The 27,778-nt window shown below is 48.5% G+C and overlaps 1 protein-coding gene across 1 annotated transcript in view; it reads left to right on the top strand.

Moving 5' to 3' along the window:
• The window catches only part of VWF (von Willebrand factor), a 198,747-nt gene that overhangs the window by 71,424 nt on the left and 99,545 nt on the right, over positions 1-27,778 (top strand). Inside the window, exons 13-15 of the mRNA XM_068561367.1 lie at positions 3,932-4,034; positions 4,322-4,530; positions 11,979-12,100. Of these exons, the coding sequence (XP_068417468.1) occupies positions 3,932-4,034; positions 4,322-4,530; positions 11,979-12,100 (434 nt within the window). The remainder of the gene's footprint in view (positions 1-3,931; positions 4,035-4,321; positions 4,531-11,978; positions 12,101-27,778) is intronic.

The raw sequence follows: 27,778 nt of genomic DNA, 5'->3' as shown, positions 1-27,778 counted from the left end.
CCGAGTGTCCTGATCCCGGCATCTCTACCCCCACCTCCACCAACGGGCTGCTGCCTAACGCAGTGCTGGGCTCTGGGTGCCCCTGGCAGGCTCCTCAGCTTCCAGATGCCATCGCTCCTGGGGCCATGCAGAGCCCACCCTTCATATGCTTAAACCAGCCCCCGGTCTGAGTCCCAATCCCGTCATCACTCACCAGCTGTGTGACGACGGGCAAGTGACACCGAGTGTCAGCTACCTGGTGGACCCAGGTCCCACGGGCTGTGGAGTCAGGCTGTATCACCTTTTACCTGGAAAAGATGGGAGCTCCCATGCACCCCAACAGTGGGAGGCTCGGGGCTCTGTCACATTCTCCTGGTTCCCTTTTGATTGACTTCCTGCTGGAGTCTTGGCTGGCCCAGCCTTCAGGCCCTTCTTTCCTAGCGGTAGTGACCTCTCGGCTTCCCCACGGCACCTGTTCAGCCCTGCTTCCCACGGAACAAGGGACTGTTGAGGTGATCTTACATCCTTGATGGTGGTTCACCCCAAGCTGGCTGATTGCGGGCAGTGTTCCCCACCCACTCCCCAGCAAACACCACCACCCCGCCTCCTGCCCCACCCCTGGCTGGCTGCCTAGCTCTCTCAGGCACCCTTTCTGAATCCCCATGATGGGGAGGGAGCACCTTTGAGGAGAGGTGCCCAGGGTTCCTCTCCTGTTTCCAGGAGGGAGATGCCTCTAGCTCAAGGTGATGTACGGGCTGAGTTACCTAGTGAAGCAGGGGCAGAACCCTCCATCCCTCTTGAGACTGGGGATGGATAGGAATTGTACTGGTGAGGAAGAGGTGGGTTCTGTGGCCGGGAGGAGACCCCAACCTCTTGGGCTCATTGTACCTCTGCCAGCAGGCAGGTGGTGAATGGGGCTCCCTCCAGGCTGGGGTGTGGTGGTCAGGGTCAGCCCCAGCAGAGGCCAGGAAGGGATTCAGTCTTTGGCCCACTGTGAATGTCAAGGGGCCGGGAAGGCTCCTGGGAGGGACCGCAAACTGAAGCCTGTTGCCGGGCTCTCCCATTTGTTTGCGTTTTCCAGCATTTTATTATGGAAAATTTCAAACATATGGAAAAGTTGAAAGAATAGGACAATGAACACCGCTATACCCACCACTCAGACTCTACCATTAACATTTGAGTTTATTTGTCCTATTACTTATTTTTGTTTTTCTTCGGCTAATTTCTTGCTGTCAGAAAGTCTGTTCAACTTTTGAAAAATTTGCTTGCTACAAAAACTGTTGGAAGTGAAAATGCAGTTCAGACAAGACTCCTCAGTGGGACAGGACAAAACCCTTCCCCGCGGTTGGCATCTCCTTTAACCCCTGCCAGCGTTGGTCTGGGGCCCGGCAGATTGTGGCTTGTGGGCTGTGGGTAGTCTCTGGGCCTTTCCTGGTGGCCCCTGAGCTACTAACAGTATATCATTCAAGACTCTATTCTTAGAATGGGCTTCTTAGTTACATGCCACGGCCCTCACTGAAATCTTACCAGAAACAAGTCTATTTTCTGGCTCATTCTGGTTGGTTCTGTGTGTGTGTGTGTGCGCGCCAGGTGTCACTGTCCTCCAGCAGCCTGGGTCCAGCTCAAGCCCTGGTTGGAGGACGCCTCCTTCCAGACCTCTGATGGGCTGTCCTGAAACCACCCTTCTTAGCTCGCTTTATCGGTGGCCCCAGCCGTGGCAGCTGCATGTCACGTCAACAGGCCTTTCGAGCCTCCTGCACTTGGTTCCATAGACATTCTTGCCTTCTCTCTTTTTTTTTTTTTAAATTTAATTAATTAATTTATTTTTGGCTGCGTTGGGTCTTCGTTGCTGCGCGTGGGCTTTCTCTAGCTGTGGCGAGCGGGGGCTACTCTTCGTTGCGGTGCACGGGCTTCTCATTACAGCGGCTTCTCTTGTTGTGGAGCACGGGCTCTAGGTGCGCGGGCCTCAGTAGTTGTGGCATGTGGGCTCAGTAGTTGTGGCTCACGGGCTCTAGAGCGCAGGCTCAGTAGTTGTGGCGCACGGGCTTAGTTGTTCTGCGGCATGTGGGATCTTCCCGGACCAGGGCTCGAACCCATGTCCCCTGCCTTGGTAGACGGATTCTCAACCACTGCACCACCAGAGAAGCCCCTTGCCTTCTCTTTTGTTGAGGAGCTGGAGCTACATTCCCCTGACCCTTCCAGGAGCAGGCACATGTCCTGATTTCCAATCTTAACCTTTCCACCTGGGTCCCCGCCCCATTTCTTCGGGAGCATTAAGGTGTGGCACCCCCAACTTTGACCCCTGTTTCTCCAGCATCTTCCACCTCTGTCTTCACTGGCTGCCCTCATCTTCCCTATTTCCATCAACTTCTCAGTCTCAAAGGCTTGAGACGCAGACCACACTGTTCCTTCTGGATCCTTCATCTCCTGTGGCCACTCAGTTATCTTTGAAAACCAGTAGCCCAGCACAGGCGCCTGTTCTCCGGACAAGCAGTGGGGTTGTTAGGTCTTCATTAAGCTGCAAAAATGTCTCTTCCTGTTTTCCCGCTTTCATGTCAACTGCCATCACCCTTGCCTCTGCGTTTGCCCCTCACAACGGGAACGTCAGAGACCATTTGATCATGTGTTTGGCTATTCAGACATCTCTAATGGCAACATCTGTGTCCTTATTAAGTTCCCCGCATGGAGTGAGGCGTTTTACCTGTGGTATCTCTAAACCTCTCCCAGAGAAGCGAATTCAGTACAGTGAGGAGAGACGCACGCATCTCCATTTTATTTATTCTTTTTGAATTTTTACCAAAGTATAGTTGATTTACAATGTTGTGTTAACTTCTGCTGTATAGCCAATTGACTCAGTTATACATGTATATGTATTCCTTTTCATATTCTTTTCCATTATAGTTTTATCATAGGTTATTGAATATAGTTCCCTGTGCTCTATAGTAGGACCTTGCTGTTTATCCATTCTATATATACCAGTTTGCATTTGCTAATCCCAAACTTCTAATCCTTCCTTCCTTCCCTCCTCCGGCAACCACAAGTCTGTTCTCTATGTCTGTGTGTCTTTTTCTGTTTTGTAGATAGGTTCATTTGTGTCATATTTTAGATTCCACGTGTAAGTGATATCATATGGTATTTCTCTTTCTCTTTCTTACTTCGCTTAGTAGGATAATCTCTAGGTCCATCCATGTTGCTGCAAATGGCATGATTTTGCATTTTTTTAATGGCTGAGTTGCATTTCATTGTATGTGTGTGTATATATATATATATATATATACACACAACACATCTTCTTTATCCGTTCATCTGTTGATGGACATTTAGGTTGCTTCCATATCTTGGCTATTGTGAATAGTGCCATAATGAACATAGGGGTGCATGTATCTTTTCAAATTATAGTTTCATCTGGGTATATGCTCAGGAGTGGGATCACTGGATCATATGGCAACTCTATTTTTAGTTTTTTGAGGAACCTCGTACTGTTTTCCACAGTGGCTGAACCACTTTGCATTCCCACCAACAGTGTAGGAGGGTTCCCTTTCTAAGAGAACATTTTAAATAACACATCCCAGAGTTCCTGTCACCAATAACTCACATTGTGGCTTTGATTCACTGCCTTAGAATGCATTCGACTCATGCTTATTTTATCTTTATACTTCGATTGTAAACTCCCAGAAGGAAGGGGTCAGAATTCTACATTTCTCTTTTGAGAAATATAAGAGACTACTAGAGGGCTATGTATCCAGAAGGCACTCAGTAAATATTTTTAGATGAATGGAAAGATGAGTGAGCCAATGAGATTTTTAGGGAAATTTTTGTTGCCCATTTGTTAAATCTTTGAGGGGAGTTTTCCACTGAGATAAGATTATAGAGATGATGATTATAAATAAATATATTCACTTTTTGGGAGTAATAATTGCTACCCAGTTTAAATAATTCTTTTCTCTTTCAGGGGACTTCCAAGATGGCAAGAGAGTGAGCCTCTCTGTGTATCTTGGGGAATTTTTCGATATCCACGTGTTTGTCAATGGTACTGTGCTGCAGGGGGACCAGAGGTAAGTCGGAGCCCAGAAAGTTCAAATTAGAAGGGACCCTGATAATTCCCCTGTACTCCCTTTCGTACATCGTCTTTCGGATGAAGCAGCAGGGCCCAGAGAGAGGAAGTAGATGTGCCCAGAGGAAGTGAGCAGGGTGTGCGAGAGTGGGGTGTCCCAACGCTTGGACTAGGCCCGCAGCCTCTGCTCCTCGGTCTGAACCCTGCAGCATGGTTGGGTTGAAGGGTGGAGGGACATCCAGAAAATGGACGAGAAGGCCACTTCCTGAGTTCCTCCTGTCCGTCCAGGGTCTCCATGCCCTATGCCTCCAAAGGGCTGTACCTAGAAACTGAGGCTGGGTACTACAAGCTGTCCAGCGAGGCCTACGGCTTTGTGGCCAGGATTGATGGCAGCGGCAACTTTCAAGTCCTGCTGTCAGACAGACACTTCAACAAGACCTGTGGGCTGTGCGGCAACTTTAACATCTTTGCCGAAGATGACTTCCGGACTCAAGAAGGTAGGCTTTTCTGGCACACCGTTTCCCGAACGCATGGCTGTGCTGTCCTGCTCACCAGTCTTCACTATGACTCTTCCCCTGGCGTTCCAGCCTCCCCAAGTCCTCAGCTCAACTTATCCCGCCAACCTTATCTCTTAGTGTTCGCTGCCTAGACCCCCCGGCAAATCAGATCTTGGGGGCTCCTCAGACCTGACGTTGTTCAACCTTGAATTACCCACGTGGCAGATGGTTGATAAATGCTGGATGGTTTGAACAGATCCTCCTGAGCCTCTGTGATGGAACTTTGAGGATGAAATCTATAAAGGGTGGTCCTGGGACTTCCCTGGTGGTCCAGTGGTTAGGACTCCGTGTTTCCACTGCTGGGGGCCTGGGTTCGATCCCTGGTTGGGGAACTAAGATCCTGCAAGCCACGCAGTGTGGCCAAAAAAAAAGGGTGGTCCTCTACACTGTCCAAAAAGGCTAGTTTATGTGGGTGTGCGTGCATGTGTGTGTTCACAAGCAATAAGAAGTAATATGGACAATGCGAAAACCACTGCTAATCTTAATTCTTCTTCTGATAATTTCAATTACATAAACATTTAAGTAGGGATGTTCCTTTGCAAAAGCTGAACATTTGTTTATAAGTTCTCCTTTTTTATGGTTAAGGGGTAAGTGTGTAGAGAAACAGTTGATTATTCCTTTCATTGGACTGGAAAATAGTAAGATCATTTGTTTCTGTCTTCTCCAGCCCTGATTTCTTAAACTTTTTATTGTTCAATATGTACATTTGAGGCTATCAGCTTTCCTTAAATACTGCCTTAGCTGTATCACACCAACTTTGATAGGTAAATATTTTCATTTTCATTGAGTTCTATGAATTTTCTACTGCCATTTTGAGTTTTTTCTCAACCTATTAAATGTGCTTAAAATTTTTAACTGTTTAGAATTTTAAAAGCTATCTTTTGCAACTATATTGATTTCTGATTTAAATTAGAAATTTGGGGAGATTTATTTGTGGCCTAGTACATGATCTTTTGTGATTGTTCCATGTATGCTCCAACAGAATGTTTTCTTATTTATTTATTTATTTAATCTCAGTGGAATCTACGGTACAAGGTGTTTATTAGAGATCAGTATCGAAAGGAAGGGGAGGAAGGAGAGTTGAGCAGAGGGAGAGCTCTAGAGCAAGGACTGCCCCTCAGAATGTTCCATACCAGGCTAAGAAGTCTGGGCCCCATTCGCTCACTGCGTATCGACTGCCTCTAGAAGGGTATGACATCAGGAGGTAGTTTTCTGTAGCTGAGACAGACCCTGAAGAGCAAACCAAGTCTTCCGTGAAAGGGATCTGGGTAGCGCATCTCTGTTTACCTCAGGTGGGTTGCAAGATTTTGGGCCAAATGTGTGAAGCAGGGCCTCATCCAGCGAAGATTACTGGTAATTGAAGTAGCCAACTATTAGTTCTTTGCCACCAGCATCAGCATGATAAAGCCATTTCTCTGTCATTACAAATATAAAACAATTTTCGGTGGTAAAAAGATAATGAATTATGGTCCTATCACATTGGTCATATGGGTGTAAACACCTGGGCTGGACAACAATGTCATAGATACATTTGCCTTTGGAATTAAGTGTTGGATATATTTTACATCTGAAGAAAAAGAAGAAAATAAATTGAAATATAAGACAAGAAAAAAATTATCTCAGAATGCAAATTGCTTCTTTATTTTAAAGTCTATTTTATCTGATATGAGGATTGCTACTCCAGCTTTCTTTTGATTTCCATTTGCATGGAATATCTTTTTCCATGCCCTCACTTTCAGTCTGTATATGTCCCTAGGTCTGAAGTGGGTCTCTTGTAGACAGCATATAGATGGGCCTTGTTTTTGTATCCATTCAGTGAGCCTGTGTCTTTTGGTTGGAGCATTTAATCCATTCACATTTAAGGTAATTATCAATATGTATGTTCCTATTGCCATTATCTTAATTGTTTTGGGTTTGTTTTTGTAGGTCCTTTTCTTCTCTTGTGTTTCCCACTTAGAGAAGTTCCTTTAGCATTTGTTGTAGAGCCGGTTTGGTGGTGCTGAATTCTCTTAGCTTTTGCTTGTCTGTAAAGCTTTTGATTTCTCCATCGAATCTGAATGAGATCCTTGCCGGGTAGAGTAATCTTGGTTGTAGGTTCTTCCCTTTCATCGCTTGAAATATATCTTGCCACTTCCTTCTGGCTTGCAGAGTTTCTGCTGAGAAATGAGCTGTTAACCTTATGGGAGTTCCCTTGTATGTTATCTGTTGTTTTTCCCTTGCTGCTTTTAATAATTTTTCTTTGTCTTTAATTTTTGTCAATTTGATTACTATGTGTCTCAGTGTGTTTCTCCTTGGGTTTATCCTGCCTGGGACTCTGTGCTTCCTGGACTTGGGTGGCTATTTCCTTTCCCATGTTAGGGAAGTTTTCGACTATAGTCTCTTCAAATATTTTCTCAGGTCCTTTCTCTCTCTCTCCTCCTTCTGGGACCCCTATAATACGAATGTTGTTGCGTTTAATGTTGTCCCAGAGGTCTCTTAGGCTGTCTTCATTTCTTTTCATTCTTTTTTCTTTAGTCTGTTCCGCAGCAGTGAATTCCACCATTCTGTCTTCCAGGTCACTTATCCGTTCTTCTGCCTCAGTTATTATTCTGCTTTTGATTCCTTCTAGTGTAGTTTTCATTTCAGTTATTGTATTGGTCATCTCTGTTTGTTTGTTCTTTAATTCTTCTAGGTCTTTGTTAAACATTTCTCGCATCTTCTCGATCTTTGCCTCCATTCTTTTTCCGAGGTCCTGGATCATCTTCACTATCACTATTCTGAATTCTTTTTCTGGAAGGTTTCCTATATCCACTTCATTCAATTGTTTTTCTGGGGTTTTATCTTGTTCCTTCATCTGGTACATAGCCCTCTGCCTTTTCATTTTGTCTGTCTTTCTGTGAATGTGGTTTTCATTCCACAGGCTGCAGGATTGTAGTTCTTCTTGCTTCTGCTGTCTGCCTTCTGGTGGATGAGGCTATCTAAGAGGCTTGTCAGAATGTTTCCTGATTGGTGCCAGATTCTGTATCTTTTTGTTGAACTACCTTTGTTAATTGTGTTATTCAAGTCTACTATTTTTTTTTTTTACTACCTTTTGTCTGCTTCATCTACCCATTACTATATGAATAATACCCTCACTGTCCCCCCACCTTGTTTGAATAACTACTAAATTTGGCATTATTATCATAGTTTTACGTAATTGGTGCTTCTTTGGCTATGCCTTCATGTTTAACAGGTTCTTTGCTCATAATTTCTCCTTTTATGTTACTTTTTTTTGTAGGTTCAATTTCTATTTTTTAAAAAAACATCCCTTAGTAGTTCCTCACTCAGCGTCTGGTAGTGATAACTGAAACAAACACTCCTTCATTCTTATATGATATGTTAGCTAGGTATAGAATTCTAGGACATTGGTTATTTCTCACAGTGCTTTGAGGATGCTGTTCCGTTGTTGCTGTCGAGAAGTATGTTGTCAGTCTAATTGTCATTTCTTCACAGACAGTGTGTCTTTTAGCTTTGTGTATAAGTCATCTCATTGCTTTTGGTATTCTGAAATTTCACTCTGCTATTTCTATATGTGGGTTTTATTTTTATTATCTTGCTTGAGACTTTTTGTGACTCATGAATCTGATGATTCCTACCTTTCATCAGATACAGGAAAATTTCAGTCATTTTCTCTCTTCTGTTAGACATATGTTGAATATTTTTATTGCACCCTATTTTCCCTCTTTACCATACTTCCACTTTTCTATCTCTTTATCCCTCTTTGTTGCTTGAGTGGTATGGTCGTGCTGGCTGGTGAGAACCAATCGTATGCATCTTTTCCAGCTCCATTTTCAGTAATGTCATGTTGGTAGCTTGAAACTGGCCATGGTGGGAGTATTTACACCATGGAAACAAGCAAATCAGGGCTTTGCTTTCCCCCCAGAGAGCTGGCTTATCAGCACATCACTATTTAGATCTATCTTCTAGTTCACTAATTCTCTCTCAACTCTAATTGACAGATGATGTCTAATCCATCAATTGACTTTTCTTTTCTATTTCATTGACTATATTTGTAATTTTAGAAGGTAAATCTGGCACTTTTTCAACTCTATTATTTTTCTTATTGTCTTGTTCTTTTATCAGGTTTTGATTTCTTCTTTATAACAACAGTTTAAAATATATTTCTTTTATAACCTCTGTACAAAAACTTTATTATCTGAAGTTTTTAGAGCTTGACTCATGTTATCTTTATGTCTGCTGGGTCTTGCTTGAAGTAGATTGTTGTCTATGTTGCATAATTTTGGATTGTAAGCTCATCTTTAGAAGGGTTTTATGCTAATTTTTTAATATGGAGTTACTGAATCTCACAAGAAGTATAAATTGGAATCTCAATGCTAAATGAGGGCTTTCCTACCACTATAAATTCTCAGAGGAGACCTTTCCCCTCCTATTCAGAGTCCAGACCAAGGAAATAAACTTCCTTATTATTTTCCTACTTCTCAGAGTGAATTTTTTTCTTGTTAGCTTTCTCACGGAGGGGTAGTCCTTCAAAACTCCCAGGTTCACAAAGGGGTCTAAGCCCATCTCCCTACATCATGCAGACCCAAGACTCATTTCCATCAATCTCCAAGGAGCTGTTAAAACCCAAGCACATTAGTTGGCAAGATTGCCACCCCCACTGTAATACCCTGTAGTCAGAACATCAAGTCATATTTGCCAGTTCTATTCTTAGCCTTTCTTTCCTTGTTTTTAAACTTTCTTCCCTTCCCTTCCTCCTTTCCTTCTTCTTCTTTTTTGTCCCTTGTCATTCCCTCTACTTTTTAAAATGGGATTAAACACAGATTCAACAGGATGTTTGTCCTTTGCAGTGGCAGAGTTTTCAGATTTTTCTAATGTGCTATATTGCCAGAAATGGAAGTCCCAGCCCTAAGATGTCTTTTTCTCCAGGCTTTAAGATCTAAAAAACTAAAAATGGTTTGGGATTAACAGATACACACTACTGTATAGAAAATAAATAACAAGGACCTACAGTATAGCACAGGTTATATTCAGTATCTTGTAATAACCTATAATGGAAAAGAATCTGAAAAAGAATATATATGCATATGTATAACTGAATCACTTTGCTGTACACCTGAAACATTGCAAATCAACTATACTTCAATTAAAAAATACTAACTAAAAATGGGACCTATGTTACTAGGGAGAAGGTGGTGCATGTTGGCAAAAAGTCAGGGCTCTGGTGATATTTTGGAAATCTCTCTCAGAGGACTGCGGGTTTATTTTTTTTTGGTTGGCAAAGACTCGACAGTTAACCCTGCCTCCTGACATCATGGGAGCCTGCCCAGCTGGTTTTAACTCTGGCTCTCAGAGATTTTTCTATAAGCGAGATGATTTGTAATTCCATCTATCAGACATCCTTATGTCTCATTTCAGATTTAGCCCATAGGGTTTCACTTCCTAAAAGGTCAGGAAAGGATGTAGAGGTCCTCTAGTCTAACCCATCATTTTACATATGAGGAATCAGGCTCAGGAGATTATGGGATCAGCCCAAGATCACACAGGGCGATCGAAGGAGAACTGAGACCAGACCAGGGGTCTTGATTCTCTCTCGGGCTTTCCCCACATAGCACAAAGCCTCTTCTCCGCCTCTTCCTTGAGATGGTATATTAGAAGGTGGGCAAGCCTGTGTGGCATGGTGACTAAGAACGCAGAGAGTGCCTATCATAATGCCTGGCACATAGTAGAAACTTCACAGATTTAAGCGCCCTTCCCTTGGCTTCTCCATGTATTAGTTTCCTGAAGCTGCCAACAAATTACTGCAAGCTTGATGGCTTAAGACAACAGAAATTTATTCTCTCACAATTCTAGAAGGCCAGAAGTCCAAAACCAAGGTGATGACAGGACTACACTTCCTCCAGGGGCTCTGGGGAGAATCTGTGCCTTTCCTCTTCCAGCCACTGCCAGCCATCCTTGACCTGTGGCTGCATCATTTCAATCTCTGCCTCGGTCTGCACATTGCCTGCTCTGTGTGTGTCTCTGTCTGATCTCCCTCTGCCCCTCTCTTTTTAAAAAAAAATTTTTTTTTTTTGATGTGGACAATTTTTAAAGTCTTTATTGAATTTGTTACAATATTGCTTCTGTTTTATGTTTTTGTTTGCTTGCTTTTTTGGGGCACGAGGCATGTGGGATCTTAGCTCCCTGACCAGGGATCGAACCCACACCCTCTGCATTGGAAGGCAAAGTCTTAACCTCTGGACCACCAGGGAAGTCCTTACCCCTCTCTTCTAAGGACATATGTGATTGCCTTTAAGGCTCACTCAGGGAACCCGGGATAAGCTCTTCCTCTCACAATGCTTTATTCAATCACATCTTTTGCCATAAAATATTCACAGTTTCTGCGAACTAGGAAGTGGACATATCTTTGGGGGCCATTTTTTTCTGCTCACCACACCCAGAGACCAACTCACTATACTTCCAAGGTCCTGCTTTTCTTTTTGCGGGGATAGTTTATTTTCTATTTCCAAGTGCATGATCTGACCTTGAAGCGTGCTTCACTCTTCCAGATCTGGCTATGCAGGGGGACTCCTTGCCTTCCTGCTCCACTAAGCCCCTTTGCAATGAAGGTGCAGCAGTTCTATTTGGCACTGACTTGGTACCAGGCCATGCAGGCCCGGAAGTCCCTCACAGTCTCTTGTGGGTAGCTGATAGGAGCGTGTTTGCTCTGAGTACCAAGGCACAGATGCTCTGCGAGCACCAGGGGTGCAGTGATGGGGATGCTTAGGTTCATGCCACATCCTTACCTTCATTCTGCAAAAATATTTTGAGTATCCACCATCCAGCAGATAAGCGTTTTATCTGTGCCCTGTGCCCTGTGCCCTGAACTAAGGAGCTCACAGTTGAATGGGGGGTGAATATAAGCAAAAAGGATACTAACACAAAGGATGATGAGCGCTTTGATAGAGGGATGGCCAGGGTGCTGAGGGAGCACAGAGAAGGGGCACCCAGCCAGACTGGGGAGGGAGACAGGGAGTCGAGGTAATTCAGAAGGGCTTCCTGGAGGAAGTGGTTCCGGGGCTGCATCTCAAAGAATACATTGAGAGAGTCAGGGTAATAAGGGGGTGGAGAACATTCTGCACAGGAGGAGGAAAGGGAGCAAAGTCCTGAGAAGCGAGAGTGGGTGGACTGTTCCTCCTCGCCTTTCCTGGCGTCTTCCTCACTGTGCCCATCCGTCCAGCCGCCCCACCGCCAGACGCTGGCTGAACCCGGGTGCCCGTGCCCTGTGGTGTTAATGCTGGGGTACTCCTGCCACAGACGCCTACGTTCGAATCTAAAGAAAGTTGACTCAGGTGACAACAGACCTAGAGCTCTCACTCAGAAGTCCCGGGTCTCACGACCGTGGCTTCACCCTCCTGAAACTTTCTCCACAGGGACCTTGACCTCGGACCCCTACGACTTTGCCAACTCCTGGGCCCTGAGCGGTGGGGAACAGCGGTGCCAGCGGGCGTCTCCTCCCAGCAGCTTGTGCAATGTCTCCTCCGAGCTGCAGAAGGTGGGTCCACCCAGGCTTGATGTGGGCTGGGTGGTGTGGGGTTTCTGGAGTCAAGAGGCAGAACGATACACAGTCCCAGGTCCTCCATCCAGGGGAGGAGTGAGTCCCTCTGGCTGCTCCATGTCCCACGGTCCCCTTTCCTCCTGAAAACCTGCTGGGGCTAGAGTCGCGTGGACGCTAATCCTAATACTGTCCTGGCCCTGGAGCTCTAAAGATGGGCCTGGTCGAATGAGTTGGTACCGCGAGTGACTATACTTTTCTGTTTTACGTTCCAACGCCCTCTCAGCCCCAAATATCACCATCATCACCTGCCACCTGTCTGAAATTCTGTGGTAGAAAACCATTCCTTTTTAAGGGCCCAATAAGTGGTTGTTATAAAGCACAAGTATGGGGCAAGGCCCCAAGGTCTCACCAGCACATCAGCAGGAAGGGGGTTACCTCCTGGTGGGGGAGGGAAGAAGGCTGGGGGGAGGGAGGAAGGTGGGGGGAGAGGAGGGGCAAGTCCTGATGTCCCCAGCTTGGATGTTGTAATAGTTTCCTGAGGCTGGAGTAGCAAATTATCTCAAACCCAGCGGTTTACAGCAACAGGAATGCATTCTCACGGGTCTGGAGGCCAGAAGTCTGAATTTGGTTTCAAGGTGTCTGCAGGGTGGGCTCCCTCCAGAGGATCTAGGGGAGAGTCCCCCCTGCTTCTTCCAGCTCCTGGGGGCTGTGGGGTTCCTTGGCTTGTGGCTGCCTCCGCCACTCGCTGCCTCTGTGGTCTCATGCCTCCTGTCTGTGTGCTTCTGTCTGGAGACAGAGCAGATGGGGGCTCCTCCCGCCCCTCGCCACATGGCCCTATTTCTCCCTGTACTTAGCAGCTCTTTCCCCTTCAGGGTTACCCTTTATGATCCCACTTGGAGAGGAGGGGGTCTGGCCGGGAGGGAGTGGGCAGGACTGCACGCTGTCTCCTCCTTTTGCGGGTGGAGATGGCCTTTGTGCTTCTGTGCGGGGAGTTGGGAGAATGATGCTTAAGGTGGGGAAAGACCTCCCTCTATGGACGACCTCCCTCTCCGCCTTTGGGGTCAGGCTGCCTGGGCTGAGGGAGGAGAGAGCGGCACGGCCCCAGATGCGGCTGGGCTCTCGTCAGCACGTGGATGCCCTGTCCAGGCTGCGCTCAGAGACTCACCGTCTGGGGAACGGGTTCCTTGGAGGTGAAGTGAGGCAGGTTCCCTGGAAGCGGAGGTTTGTGGGCAGCAAGTGACCAGGGAGGCTCTCAGGGAGTGAGAGAGCCGGGGCTGGGCAGGGGGAGAAGCTGAATACCACGTAGTTACAACCGAGGCCTCAGCTGGTCCTTCAAGGAGCTCTGAAAGCTGCACTGGCCCCATGGGGCAGGGGGGCCCACACCGACCAGTCGGTCATTGGATGTAGGCTGCCTCTGGGCAAGGAGACGGGGCGGCTCCCTTGGGCTGACGGCAGTGCCTGCAGAGTGACTCGGCTGTGAGTCCCCCCAGCCAACACCCTCAGCTTCCGGTGGGTGAGTCCCAACCCCCCGGTCTACATGGGGGACGTATACGGCACCCAACATCCCCCGCAGAGCCAGCTACTTGACAGTATCGCCTCCCTACCTTCCACCCCCCTGAGCAAACACGCTGCTCCAACCCACAGCCGTGCAGGGGGAGGACGGCCCCTGCTTATGCCCAAGACTGTCGCCATGACGGGACTTGACAGGCCACATAAGCCCCTCGCCTGGCCCTGTGCGGTTCCGCAGGGCGAGGAGGAAACCAGAGCTGGCGCTGGCGCTGGGGGTTAAGGAGCTGCCCTGAGTCACCAGCTAGCATTGCGGAGTCAGGATTCACACGCTGCCCGCCCGCCCCCATCCCCCCTCTGCTGTTCTGCCTGCACCATCTCAGGCTGCCCAGGTGGATTCCACCCTTGTGTTTTCCTTCAGGATCTGGGCTCCCTGAATCCTGAGGTTCCTTTCAGCTCTAAAATTCTTTGTGTGTTTCTCTGGATTGGACTAAACAGACGGTTGATAATAAGTCTCACTAAATATTCAATGGATGGATGGATGCAAATTAGGTGGTGTAATTTATCTAGGGATTGGGACACCCCCACGATCATAACCCCGAATCCTTCATTTGTAAGACCAAATCTGCGTGTAAGTAGAGAAACTCCAGCCCTCTCCTACTCCAGTAGCTAAATAAAACACACGGCCACCTGCACACGCACACACCTACCTTAGCGTGAGAGAGCTTCAGTATTAGTTGCCCAGTCTTTCTATTTTCATGGAACAATTTGATCTTCTGAACCAAGGAGTAAGTCAGCACCAGGAAAATGCTCTGGGTTGTGCTCCATCCAGCTGCCTGGACCGTAAACACAATTTCCAGTTTATCAACAAGTACATTCCTGACGCCTCTTTTTCTTGGGTTTCCAGTGTTTCAGTGGTGCTAGGTTTCCCAGCTGGTCCGGAAACATCTCTGTCACCTGGAGCATAGCCCAGTACTGGCAACTGACAGAGGCAGACCAAGTTCTAACCCTGGGGGGAGGGTGTTGTCCTGGGGAAGGGGGGTAGCTTCCTCTTCTTTCCAGGAAAACTTCAAAGTAGCAGCCGCTTGTCCTTGTAGCTCCTTAAGTGTTTCCCATCTCTGGGCCACTTACCGGCTTTGTAACTCTGGGCAAGACACTTGCCTTCTCCAAGCCTCAGTTTCCACATATGTAAAATAGGCACAGGACCAGTGCCTGCTGCACGAGGCCATCGTAAGGATAAGGGAACGCGTTTGGAGTGCTTCGCCCAGCGGGCTCAATTGTAGGAGCTGCTATTGTTATTATTATTACTTTTGTGTCTGTGTTTGCCCGTGGAGTGGCCACACTTTGAGAGTGGGAGTGGGAGAAGCAGGCCAAACACACACAGTACTTTAAGTGTAAGCTCAAAACTCATTCTTTCTCTCCTCCCCTCCTCCCAGCTATAACCCCATTCTTTTGGAGATGGGGGATCGATCTGAGCACAGCTTGGGGTTAGAAGGAGAGCAAGTTGCCTACACACATGGACACGGAGGGGTGGGGAAGTGCAGGAGTCAACTTTTCTTCTGGGGCTTCTTATAACCCAGGGGCATTCCGGATTGAGGGCACTCCAGGAGCCCTGTGCAGCAGGGGGGGGAGGAGGAGGGATTTTATCCTCTCTTTCTTCTATTTCCAAACCTACACTTCCATAGATGGCTGTGGTTCGCTGTCTCCCGCCCCTTTCAGTGTTCTCTAGGCAGGGGTAGGATTGCCGGGTTGGTGGAGGGGAGGGGGATGGGAGGTTAGTTGGTGAGCTGGTGGGGGAGGGGGGGGCGGGGCAGGTAGGTACCTCTGATACCGAGGGCATGGGCTTGTCTCACTTTATTTTGCAAACACAGGCAGCGCAGAGTAAGTGCAAGACAAGTGTTCCCACCCTCGGGGTACAAAGGAACACTCTCATTTACCCCTAAGAAGTGGGAGGTGAAGACAGGATTTTCAAACGGGGAACCTGATACAGAGGCGGAGTAGAGGAGGGAGCTGGGCACTTTGTCTCCCGGAGACAGAGGGGGAGGGCCTGGGGGGTGGGGCGTTGGGGAGGTGGGGGGAGAGAATCCAGAGAGGCCTCATTTGTCTCCCGGGTGCCTTTGGAGGCTCCAGCTGCACACTTGCTACTCACTTTGTCTCCTGGGTGCCTCAAAGTTCTTACTAACCAGTGTCCTGGGAGCAGCTTAGGAAATTGGTTACCAAGTTTTCAGTGCTGGGCTGAGGCCCCCAGACACTCAGACCTCCCAAGGCACAAGCTCCTTCTAGGTCTGAACTCCTGTTTCAGGTTGTTTACCTGAGAAGAGGGGCCGGGCTTTGTCTCAGCCAATCAGGCTGTGTTTGCCCACAAATGGGGCGCCCCCCTCGGCTGGGAAGCACAGAGACTTCTCCTGGGAGGTTATTGATGCGGTCTCTGGAACCATCCACAGCCTGCTTAGTCCCACTGGGTCCCTGGGTTCAGAAGTCAGGGCTGGTAAATGGGCATCATTTACAAGGGTTTGCCACTGTGGCTCCAAGAGCCGTATTCAGTGGCAAAGTGTTCCGTAGGGGAGACGGCACTGGCTGAAAAGCTTTCCTTGAGCCGCCAGAATCTATTCGCCCACTTCTCTGGAACTTTCTGTCTTTCTAAGGTGGCAGCAAGGAGTCAGCTCATTCTGAGAGCCAGGTCATATTACTTATACCCGGGGGATGAATGTTTCCTTGTTATGCCAACAAAACCCGGAGCCTCTCTGCTGGGACGAATAATGGCTTGTTTGATGGCACACAGATTTACGGGTTTTTTTTTTCCCAGCTTTTCAGAGGGCAGGACTGCTGGAGTCTGGGGCTCAGGGTGCAGACCTAGTAACAAAAAGCGCCCAGCTATAGATGCTCAAATAATTGGCGTTAATTTGCAGATAACTCTACTACACAATGAATGTTTGAGAAAGATCCTTAGGTCACTTTTTATAAATGTATTTATTTATTTATTTATTTATGGCTGTGTGGGGTCTTCGTTTCTGTGCGAGGGCTTTCTCCAGTTGCGGCGAGCGGGGGCCACTCTTCATTCATCGCGGTGCGCGGGCCTCTCACTGTCGCGGCCTTTCTTGTTGCGGAGCACAGGCTCCAGACGCGCAGGCTCAGTAGTTGTGGCTCACGGGCCTAGTTGCTCCGCGGCATGTGGGATCTTCCCAGACCAGGGCTCGAATCCGTGTCCCCTGCACCGGCAGGCAGATTCTCAACCCCTGCGCCACCAGGGAAGCCCCCTTAGGTCACTTTTTAAAAAAAATTTAAATTCTGTCAGTCTGAGGAATGTCAGCAAGGGCTGAACCTTACACAGGGATCTTGTTTGTGTCCTGTAGTCCTGTCTGTAACGTGAAGCCCACGGCTCCAGGAGGCTGGATGTAGGCTGCAGCTGGTCCATGCAATGCTCTTTCTAATTAGAAAAAAGGCACCCCTTTCTCAAGACACTTTACCATCACCTGCTGGGAAATTGCCATAGTAAACATTATAAATGTACCTAGAACGTAGTACACACGTATGCTGTCTATCATGGGGACGGTAGCCTTGGGTGTGTTGCCACTGCACTGTGTGACTTGCAGAACTATACTTGACGGCCATGAACTTGGCCTCGCTTCCACTGGGAGGTGTAGTCGCTGCAGCCCTGCTCCTCCTCAGGGTCACCTCCTCCAGAGTGGAGGGCCGTCTCCTGCTTCTGCTGCTGACGTCTGAACATGAGGCCACTTCTGTTACCGAACTCAGGTCTGGCTGCTCGCTGCTTGAAAGTCAATACTCAAGAGGCAAGTGCTGGTAGAAACAGAAACGTTGCTCTAATCCGAAAGCCGGCAATCTGGGGAGAAGGCGGACTCGTGTCCCAGAATCGACATCAGAGGTTTTGCTTGGCCATGAAAGTTTTTAAAGGGAAAAAGGGCAAGTAATTTCAGTGAATCATTGGGATAGAGGGTCAGATTCATCACCATCCACTGCTTGCAGGCTTGTCGACTCCTTGTGATCTTTCTTTGAGATGTTATATTGTTCACACAGTTTGTGAGATTACTGAAGGGGAAGCTGGGGAAAAGATCTGGTCCCCTGTTAATCACTTATTCTTCATGTCTATTTCTTTGATCTAAGGAAAGAACAAACAGATTAAGCAAAGAATTGTGTGATCAAAAGATTTGAAAGGTGTGTTTGGGTTGGAGGTTAGTTAAAATGTAGCTTTGCTAACGTGACAGTACAAAAGGGGCCTCCTGCAGAGACCTCTTCCTGCAAAAAGCTGCTTATACTTTCCTGCCCCTGGCCCACTAAGTCCTCTCCATATCCCTACTCAGAATTGGTTCTCAAGACGACTAGTCTTTCTTTTCATCAATGTTAGGAATCTCAGGCTCATAATAACTCAGAGTGAGATGAGATTCAAGAAGCTATCTAGTCCAGTCCCCTGCCCATGTATATTCAGGTAGGCAGGTGGTACTGTAACCTAGACTTTAACACTCAAGTCTCTGAGACATCCTTGCTGGGCTCTTTCCAGCTGTTGTGCAGAGCTCAACCCTATGCAGCCCTTCTTGGCTCCCTGAGGAGAAGTCACCCCTTTCTTTTACCCCCAGTTGAAGATGAAGACCTCCCTCGGTGCCCTTGAATACTGGAGAAGCCAGACCTTGCAGTCTGGTTTTTCTAGGTCCTCTTCAGGACTTGGCTTCCAATGGTGCTCCCATCAGTCACCTAACAGTCCCAGGTTGGCTGTTTTCCACTGGCTCTGAATTTGACGTTTATGGGTAACACAATCCTTATTCCTTTTGTTCTGTTGCTGTTCATGTCTGCACATTTTCTCCCCCTCTCCTCCTCCTCTGAAAGCCTGCTGTTCACCTGTAATTCCTCTTCTCGCCAGGAAGTCACCTGTCCCCGCTGGAGCTAATATTTGTAAATACTCATGTTTACTTTGAACGACGGTAACATGTCCCCTCCACGGCACAGAGAGGCACACGAAATACCCATTCTGTTGGGGACAACGCAATTCACTCTTCACATCCTCGTGAAATATTGCCCATGCCTTTTATTTGCAAAATTCGTACCCAGCTCTTTCTCCTGTTTCTGCCCACAGTCGCCCTGGAAGGAGGCTCACAGGCCTGGAGGGAGGTGATTTGGTGGGAGAGGGGCTAAGTGCCCTGGCAGAGCTGGGGGCTTACTAACCACACCCACTCCTGGCATTCCTGCTTCCTCTCCTGGCCTCCTGCTTTCACTTAATTGGCCTGGAATAGACTTTTCTTGGAGACTGGGAAGAATTTTGGTACGTTCGTTTGCTTGGTAGAATAGTTGTGATTCATAGAGAGACCAATTGTGTGAGAGTCTGGTCCAGGGAAGGTCAGTAAATCTCAAGAGGAGATCCTTGTAACCCAGGACCCCCAGAGGAGTTAGTTGTCAGGTAACCTGAGCTGGTTCTGCAGATGGTGTCCACCCACTGTGTCCTAGTGATGCTTACATCCGAGTTGGGGTTTGAACACAAGTACACACACACACGTACACATACACCCATACACATATACACATACACATACACAGGCATACACATACACACACACACATACACATATACACACATGCACATATACACATACACATACATATACACATGCATACACATACACATATACACACGTACACATACACATACACACACATCGGCATACACATACACACGCATACACATACACATGCATACACATACACATATACACACATATATACACACACGTGCGCACACACACATATACACACACATATGCACACACATAGGCACACACACACACATCCCCCTTTTTCAGAGTGAGAACTGCTCTCTCAAGTCATCCGTAGGCTAAGGAATGAGGATTTATTTTGGGTACTTTTCGAAATCCAAGCGTCCAGGGCGTGGGCCCTGGTTTGACCTGCTTTGCTGTGTCCTCACGTAGCTGCGTCCCTGCTCTGCAGTTCAGTGTCCCCTCTGAAGACAAGTAGAGCTCTGCCCGACACTGATGGAATAAGCACCCTTTTCCTTTCCAGCAAATTCCCTCACCCACCTGAGTGCAGGGCGGCAGGAGGGGCAGTGAGCCCCTGGGCTTGTGGTGGGACAGTGACCTTGGCCACTCTGCCTTTGGGGTCTAGCCTCACGGCAGAGATCGGGGGCTGCCACAGGGTTTCAACATTTCGCTCAGATTAAGCAGATGCAAATGCATCCCTAACCCAGCAGCCTCAAAATCCTTCCATGAAACATTTCCTCAGTGGCTTTCTTTCCCTTCTTCTTCTCCCCGGCGAGGCCAGGAATCTGAAGGTGCCCATCAGCACATATTTATTGAGATGTTTTGTGTCTTAACTCTGTGCAAGTCAGATTTGCAATCTCACTCAGAGACAAGACACATAGGAGATACTGACACAAACAACACATGACAGAGAGCAACACAAATGCCATTTTGGGTTAGTAAAGGGTGAAGTGGTGCAGCAGCTCTTATCACACAGCTGGTTATCCTTCCTGACCGGGAGCAGGATGGGCGGGGCTGTTCCACCCCCAGAGCTTGGACAAACCCCAAGGTGGGAACCGGGGGCTGGAACTCGGCCCTTGTCCTCCCAGCCAGCTGGTCCTGCCCCGATCCCTGCTCAGATGCTGCTCAGGAGAACAGGGTGGAGGGGGGAGAAGGGTCCTTTGGAGGACTCTGTGGCCATCTCCCTTGGCACTGGGGACTTCAGTGACATGTCCAGTTACCCTACTTCTCAAGAGGGCTGAACACCAGGTATCTCAGAGAGAGGAATGTTCAGCTCCACAAAACCCTCCAGTTAGTGGAAATCGTGGGGTCTTTTCGAGCCAGATCTTGGAATGTGGGTGGGAATCCCAGGCTAGGCAGAAGTTATAATTAGAATCAGCCACCCTCCCCCATCCATCCTTGCAGGCTGACCAATGAGAAACTGTGCCCTGCCACAAGGGTGAATTCCTGAACCCACTGCTTTGGACCAGTTCAGGCCCAGGCACCTCTGGACCTCCTCCAGGGGCAGCCATGGGACACCCACCCCAGGGCCTGGCTGAACAATCTTGCACTTTATATATGAGCCTCCCCTTTCTTTGTTCCCTTCAGACCTAGGAATGCCCCCCTCCCTTCTCCTTCCTCAGCTGTTTGGGAGCCAACACAATAGCTAAGCTCCAGATCTCTTGCTGCCCTTTCCTCTCCTCGAGCCCCCATTCCCCTCCCATCTGCCCCTGGGGAGATGTGCTGCTTTTCTCTCCCTCTCCCTCGGATGGGCTTGGCATCTCCAGGGAGGAGGCCTGGTCTTCTCTAATGAACTGAAAATGTGATTAAGTTGGGCTCCAATTGGGTCTGCACAGCCCCCCAGGCAGGGTGAGGTCATGGCCTGATGGAGCTGGGCTGGCGCTCTCTCGCCAGCCCCTGGCACCACAGACGAGAGGTGCAGGAAGAGAGAAGTAGCTGATGCTGGGCATCAGAGCCAGAGAGATGCTGGAAGTGAATTAGCTGATCCTCTTTGTTCTCCCTGCCAGAATGGTTTAGCAGGGAGCTGAGGAGAAGCCATTTTCGAGCTGTTCAGCTAGTATTGACAATAGGCCAATGATAATAGTTACAGGCACTCGATTGCCCTCCTTCTGTAATGTCATTTAGTTTTATTTTGCAGCAAAGTCTAAGGCAGGCATTGCTATCTGTGTTAGTTAGGACTAGATTCTCCTGTGCCAGGGCACCTAAAGTAGAAACAGCTTACACAGTATAGAAGTGTATTTCTCTCTCATTGTCAAGGAGTTCAGGGTGGGATGTCCAGTACGGATGCCATGGGGTTGGGATGAAGGGTCCTTCTGTCTTATTTCTCTGTTGTCCTCAGCCTCATGGCCCAAAATGGCAGCTTATGCATCAGGCATCATGACGACATTCCAGCAGTAGGAAGAGAAGCATAGAAAGAAGCACCCCCTCCTTTGGAGGCTGCTTCCAGGGAGTTGCACATGACCCTCCTGCTTATGTCCCGGGGGGCAAAGCTTAGTCTTATGGCCACTCCCAGATGTAAGGGAGGCTGAGAAATGGGATCTTTATTCCCAGGGGCTATGTGCCCAGGGGAAGATTGACAACCGAGGGTTTTCTGACTAAGAGAGAAAGGAGGAATAGATCTTGGGCAACTTTCAATCTCTTCCATAATCTCACTCTTTTTTTTTTTTAATTTGGGGGTTTTGTAATGAGAGTTCAGATAACAAAATCAAAAGCATGGCATAATCCATGGGAAAATAATGATGTTGAATGTTTGAAAGACTCTATTAAGAGAAAGAAAAGATACAGCAGAGCCTAGGCAAAATATTTGCAAGATACCCATTTGATAAAGGGGTAGTATCCAAAATATTTGGGTGACCGGGGCACCGAGGTCACGGGTGGGGCAGAGCTGGGGATGTTGATTGCTGAATATGCAGGTGGTGACTGCTGGGGATCTCAAGAGGCTTGCTGGAGCCAGTCTTCTCTTTGGTACCATCTTCCAGCAATAGGCCCGTGGCCTTGTGAAGAGCTCAGTCAGCTCCTGGGGTGATAATGGCCTGGGTAGGTGGCTGGGTCCGGGCTGTGCTGCCTGAGTGGTCATCTGGCTTCTGGATCTTTTCCTCGCTGAACCTCTCATGGATGGCTGTCTCCTCTCTGCCAAAGATGTCTGTAACGCTGCTCAGACGACTGTTTGGAGCTGCTCTCAATTTCCAGACCTGGTTCTTACGCCTCATCGCTCTGCTTGTCAAGGACAGAGAGGTCTTGCTGCTGCAGCCAGCAGGGATCTGGAAGCCTAATGAGCACGGGCTTTTGCACTTTGCTGCCAGAATCTTCTCCTCCGTGATGGGGACATAGGTTGCTCATCTGGAGCAGAGGCTGGAGGCAGGGGCCTGGAAGCTCACTTTTCAACAATAAAAAGGCTCTGTATGCATGGCAGGCTATCCTTTTTAATGTATGCACTTTGTGCTATAATAGCCCTCTCAAGGCTGCTTCAGCCTTGTCTCTGACAATTGATATATTTTCACTGTTATTCATTTCAAAGTATTTCATACTTCCCTAAAGATTATCTCTTTGATACATGAATGAATCAGATCTGTTGTTTAGTGTTTTGAGATTTCCTTGTTGTCTTTCTGTTACTGATTACTAATTTATTTCCACTGTGGGTAGAGAACACACTTTGTATGATTTCAGTTCTTGTAGATATTTGAGTTTATTTTATGGTCCAGGATATAGTGTACCTTGTTATAAGTTTTGTCAGCACCTGAAAAGAACCTGTCTTCTGCTCCTGTTCATGGAGTGTTCTATGAATTTTGATTGGAGCCTGGTGCATAATCTCACTCTTTTAAGGGTGAGGAAATAAAGGTGCAGAGAGGGGAGATAATTATCCTGAAGTCACACGTTTTGTAAGTGATGGGGTTGGTGCTTCTAAAAACCTGCACTCTATCCACTGGACTACACTGTCTTCTAATCTGATTGGTAGGAAACAAGGTGGGGAGGGTGGGGGCATCGGGAACATGGAAAACCAGGTAAATTGTGGTTGGGTGGCAGTGATCTCAGGTGGCCTTGGCCTGCAGTGGCTTGAGGCAGGGTTTCAGTTCCTGGCCTGAGACTGAAGTCAGGCCGTGGCAGTGAGAGCGCCGAAACCTAGACACTAGACCACCAGGGACCAGTGGCCAGTGACAAGACCCTGGCCTGTCAGCTGTGTAGAAATGAACTTCCACATAGAGATGGAAAGTAGTGAAACAAGTAAACTGTTTATTAGGAGGAAAAAGGGTACGTGTGGATAGACACACGGGCGGGCTCAGAGAGAGAATCTTGCCTTTGTGGCAGTTTTAAATTTATTTATTTATTTATTTATTTATGGCTGTGTTGGGTCTTCGTTTCTGTGCGAGGGCTTTCTCTAGTTGTGGCAAGCGGGGGCCACTCTTCATCGCGGTGCGCGGGCCTCTCACTGTGACGGCCTCTCTTGTTGCGGAGCACAGGCTCCAGACGCGCAGGCTCAGTAGTTGTGGCTCACGGGCCTAGTTGCTCCGCGGTATGTGGGATCTTCCCAGACCAGGGCTCGAACCCGTGTCCCCTGCATTGGCAGGCGGATTCTCAACCACTGCGCCACTAGGGAAGCCCCGTCTTTTTGGCAGTTTGAATCACTTTTTTTTAAAAAAAATAATTTATTTATTTATTTTTGGCTGCATTGGGTCTTCATTGCTGCTTGCGGTCTTTCTCTAGTTGCAGAGAGCGGGGGCTACTCTTCATTGCTGTGCGCGGGCTTCTCATTGCGGTGGCTTCTCTTGTTGCGGAGCATGGGCTCTAGTTGCGTGGGCTCTAGTAGTTGTGGCGCACGGGCTTAGTTGCTCCGCGGCATGTGGGATCTTCCCGGACCAGGGATCGAACCTGTGTCCCCTGCATTGGCAGGTGGATTCTTAACCACTGCGCCACCAGAGAAGCCCCGAATCACTTTTCTGGGACATTTCTTCAGGGTTTCCTTTGGCCAATCATCTTGCTTTGCCTGGTTTTCTGAGTACATATTTGGTTTATTAGGGTCCTCCCCTGTGTGCGCACGCATCTCTTAGCCAGGATGGATTCTAGCGAAGAGGCTTATGGGTAGGTAGACATCACTTACTACAGGGTGGCACCTCCTCCCTTTTTGACCCCCCCGAGGAGCCTTTCTGCACATGCGTAGTCTGGAAGGTCTCCTTGACCTCGAGAATGAGAAATATGTGGTCTCTTATCTGCGCAGGGCTTAGCTTCTCCTCCCTCCTGCTGTCTTGGAGATCTGCCCACAGGGTACAAACTCCAGAGGCTCAGCCTGGGACCCATCTGTCTCCTGCAGGAGCCTGACCTGGATGGAATCAGGGTTTGAGTCCCCTCGGTGACTCTTTCACCAGTACAGGCACTGGCAAACTAAATCGGCTGAGAGCCCTTTACACTCTTAAAAATGATTGAGGACCTCAATGAGTCTGTTTATCTGGCTTATATCTGTTGATATTTGCCACATTAGATATTAAAACGGAAAATTTAAAACATATTAATTCATTTAAAAATAAGAAACATTATATTTAACATGAATACCATCATTTGAATAAAAATAGCTATAAACTCCAAACCAAACAAAAAGTTTGGGGAGAAGAATGGCATTGTTTCACAGTTTTGCAAATCTCATTACTGTCTGGCTTGAGAGAAATCAGCTGGATTCTCTCATCCGTGTCTGCAGTCGGCTTGTTGTGATACCACACATCGTGTAGCCTCTGGAAAATTCCACTGTGCATTTGAGAAAGAATGAGAGCATAAAGGTCAGATAACATCTTAGTGTGATTATGAAAATAGTTTTGACCTTGTGGATTCCTGAAAGAATCTTGGGAGTCTATAGGGGGTCCCTGGACCACACTTAGCGAACTGAGGACCTACTGAATTCTTTACTCTCACCTTGCCTCAGTTTCCAAATCTGGAAGGCTGTATGCAGCCTTTCTCTGAGGCTTGTGTTTTTTGAAGGGGTCTTCAGGCCTCTGAAGGGCCCGTGAGTGGGAGTGGATGATGCGGTGGTCTCTGAAACAGTTTTACTTGTTGGGTTATGGAGAGTGCAGACCACCATGGAGGGGAGGAGTGGTTTGGTCTGCCTGTCCTTAAAGCCGGGAGATGGGTGGAGACTGTGGAGGACCATCCGGCTGGGGGTTCTATAGGTCAGTGGCCCTGGGTGGGTGGTGAGAAGCCAGAGAAAGCCGCCCAGCTACCCAGCAGCCTGTGTCCCTCTGGCCCACCCAACGCTGCCGTGCATGACTGTGCCCTACTCCCACAGATGACGGGGCGCAGGAGACACGCCTACATCATGGATGGCTTGGGATCCAGGCATGGGAACCCAGGCCTGCTCACCAGACCCTGCAGTGGATGGAGTGGCCTGGGATGCATCAGAGAAAGGCACCTCCGAGTGCTTTACTCGGGGAATAACAAACAGAGGGTCTGGAGGCACAAGCTTAGGAGAAAATAGAAACTGATTCAAGGAGAGTCCATAAGGTTGGGGATATGACAGGGGCCAGAACTAGCTGCTAAGAGAAGCTGAGGCCACTGACCTCTTAGAACAGTGTCCCAGGGGCAGCCGTGCCTTTCTTTCCTGGGGGGGAGGGTCTGTTGGCAGCACCGGGTTTGGCTCAACCGTAATTACTCTGTTTCTCCTCCTGCCTGAACCTGGCTATCAGCCTTGCCTGATGTGGCCTCCCTTCTGCCCTGAAACCAAATCCTGTGTAGCGTCCAGAGCCTGGTTCAGACTGTGCATCCTTCCCTGGTACCCTGGCTGCAGGTTCCTTCTTGCTGCGATTGGCCGCACCACTGGGAAGACAGCTTTAAATTGAGACCACGTCTTCTGGCTGTTATGTAAACCTTCCTTATGGAAACACCTGGTGCAGGTAGATCAAAAGCTCCCTGAGAACAGGAGGGTATGACTTTCTCATTGTTGTGTTCATGACTGTTGATCCAGCACTTTCTTATTGCCTGGTATGTGCGTCTTGGGGATACAGCTCCTGTCTTTGAAAAGCCTGCAGGGAAATGGGTAAGATGGCCCCAGAAATCAGGCAAGAGTAGATGCACCCAAAGGCCTGTGGGAGCATCTGACTCCGGGACCAAGTCAGCTTGCTTTCTATTGTGGGCCTTGCCTGGCACAATGCCTGGACATAGTAGGTGTGCAAGAAATTGAACGAGACATTGGGGTGCGTTCAGGAAACCATCAGTAATGTGGGACATGGGGAGGGGGAGGGGGGAGCCAGGGCGGGAGGCTGGGCTCAGACCATGAAAGGCCAGGCCTCCCTGCCTCCCTCACGTGCCGGAACTATGCCCTCCAACATGGGGTGGGACTTAGTCAGACTTACCTTTTCTATTGACCACACGGCCAGTGCTTGCTGAGCAGAGGTTTGCTTACCTCCTACTGGTCCGTGTCTCTTCACTGGCTCTGAAAGGACATCATAGCTCCATCTTGGACTTGGGTCCACGGAGATGTCCTGTCTCGGGACCTGGCCTGGCAGGGCTGCCTGTGGTGGATCAGGGAAGAGATCTCTGGGAGGCAGAGAGGGCAGGCTAGGTGTGTCACCCTCTGCCACTGCGGGGTGAGGCCGGATGGGCTGCAGGGGCTGGTAGACATCTGGAAGTCCTCCCTGATCTTCACACTGTGGTCACCCTAGTGACCAAGCTCAGGCCGGGGCTGACCAGAGGAAGGATGGAAAGACAGACTTTTCCTAGAAAACAGCCTTCTTGCTAAGGCTTTCTGTAAACCATTTAATACCTCCAGGGACCCCGGGAAATGTGCTGAAGTACTGTTCCCACTTTTCCTTTGAGCAGGGAAAAGACAAAGGTGGGCCAGCTAGAGACGGGCCACGCTGGACTCTGCACCCCCCGGCTCTCAAAGGGGGAGGGGGTGCCTGGACTCCTAGTTCTGTGTCCACTGAGGTGCCTGGTGCCTGTGCCTGCGAGAGCTGGTCCTGTGATGCAGGGATGGCTCTAAGCCACTGTCCTACAGCCCAGGCGGTGGCAGCAATCACTAGAAAAACCCCATGGCGTTGCCTTTGGGAGCTCTTTTTCTGGTTCCAAATTGTATGGGGGGCAAGAGGTGGGCAAGAGCCAAGGCCCTGGCCCTCCTGGGGGTGCCCTCCACTGCCCTGTAAGAGTCCAATGACCTCACTTTCTGAGTGGCATTTCTGATGGGCCAGGCAGTGTGACAGAATGGAAGGAACCAGACACAGGCCTCAACCTTCTTCCCTGAGTCTCATTTGCCAGTGAGGATGGAGATTCTTAGACCTGCCCATTAGAAAGAAGAGTGGGTTCCTCCCTCAGCCCCCACTTCATTCTGGAGGAGTGTGACCCTCCCAGATAAAAGATCAACAAGAGCAGCCCTTTGTTCACCAGGGAGCCCCCAAATACTAGTGAATTGATAGTGTTGCCGTGGCAACCATTCATCCCCGTACAACCCAGGCAGATGGAGATGGGGAAAGGGACAAAGATGTCCTGTCCTGCTGGTGACCTGCTCACCATTCTGAAGCTAAACCTAATGGCAGGAAGGACAGTGGAAAGACTCTGTCTGGTGTCCAGGATATCGATGACGCTGGCGATGATGATACGGGGTCACCATTTCTTAAATGGTAAAAGGCTAACCTTTTACGTGCATTATTCCATTCGGTCTTCATTTTAGTCTTTTCAGATAGGCACTGTTATT

Source organism: Eschrichtius robustus, chromosome 13 (assembly GCF_028021215.1).
Source record: "Eschrichtius robustus isolate mEscRob2 chromosome 13, mEscRob2.pri, whole genome shotgun sequence".
Taxonomy (NCBI): Eukaryota; Metazoa; Chordata; class Mammalia; order Artiodactyla; family Eschrichtiidae; genus Eschrichtius; species Eschrichtius robustus.
The sequence above is the reverse complement of the archived record's forward strand: the minus strand, read 5'-3'. Positions and strand labels throughout refer to the sequence as shown.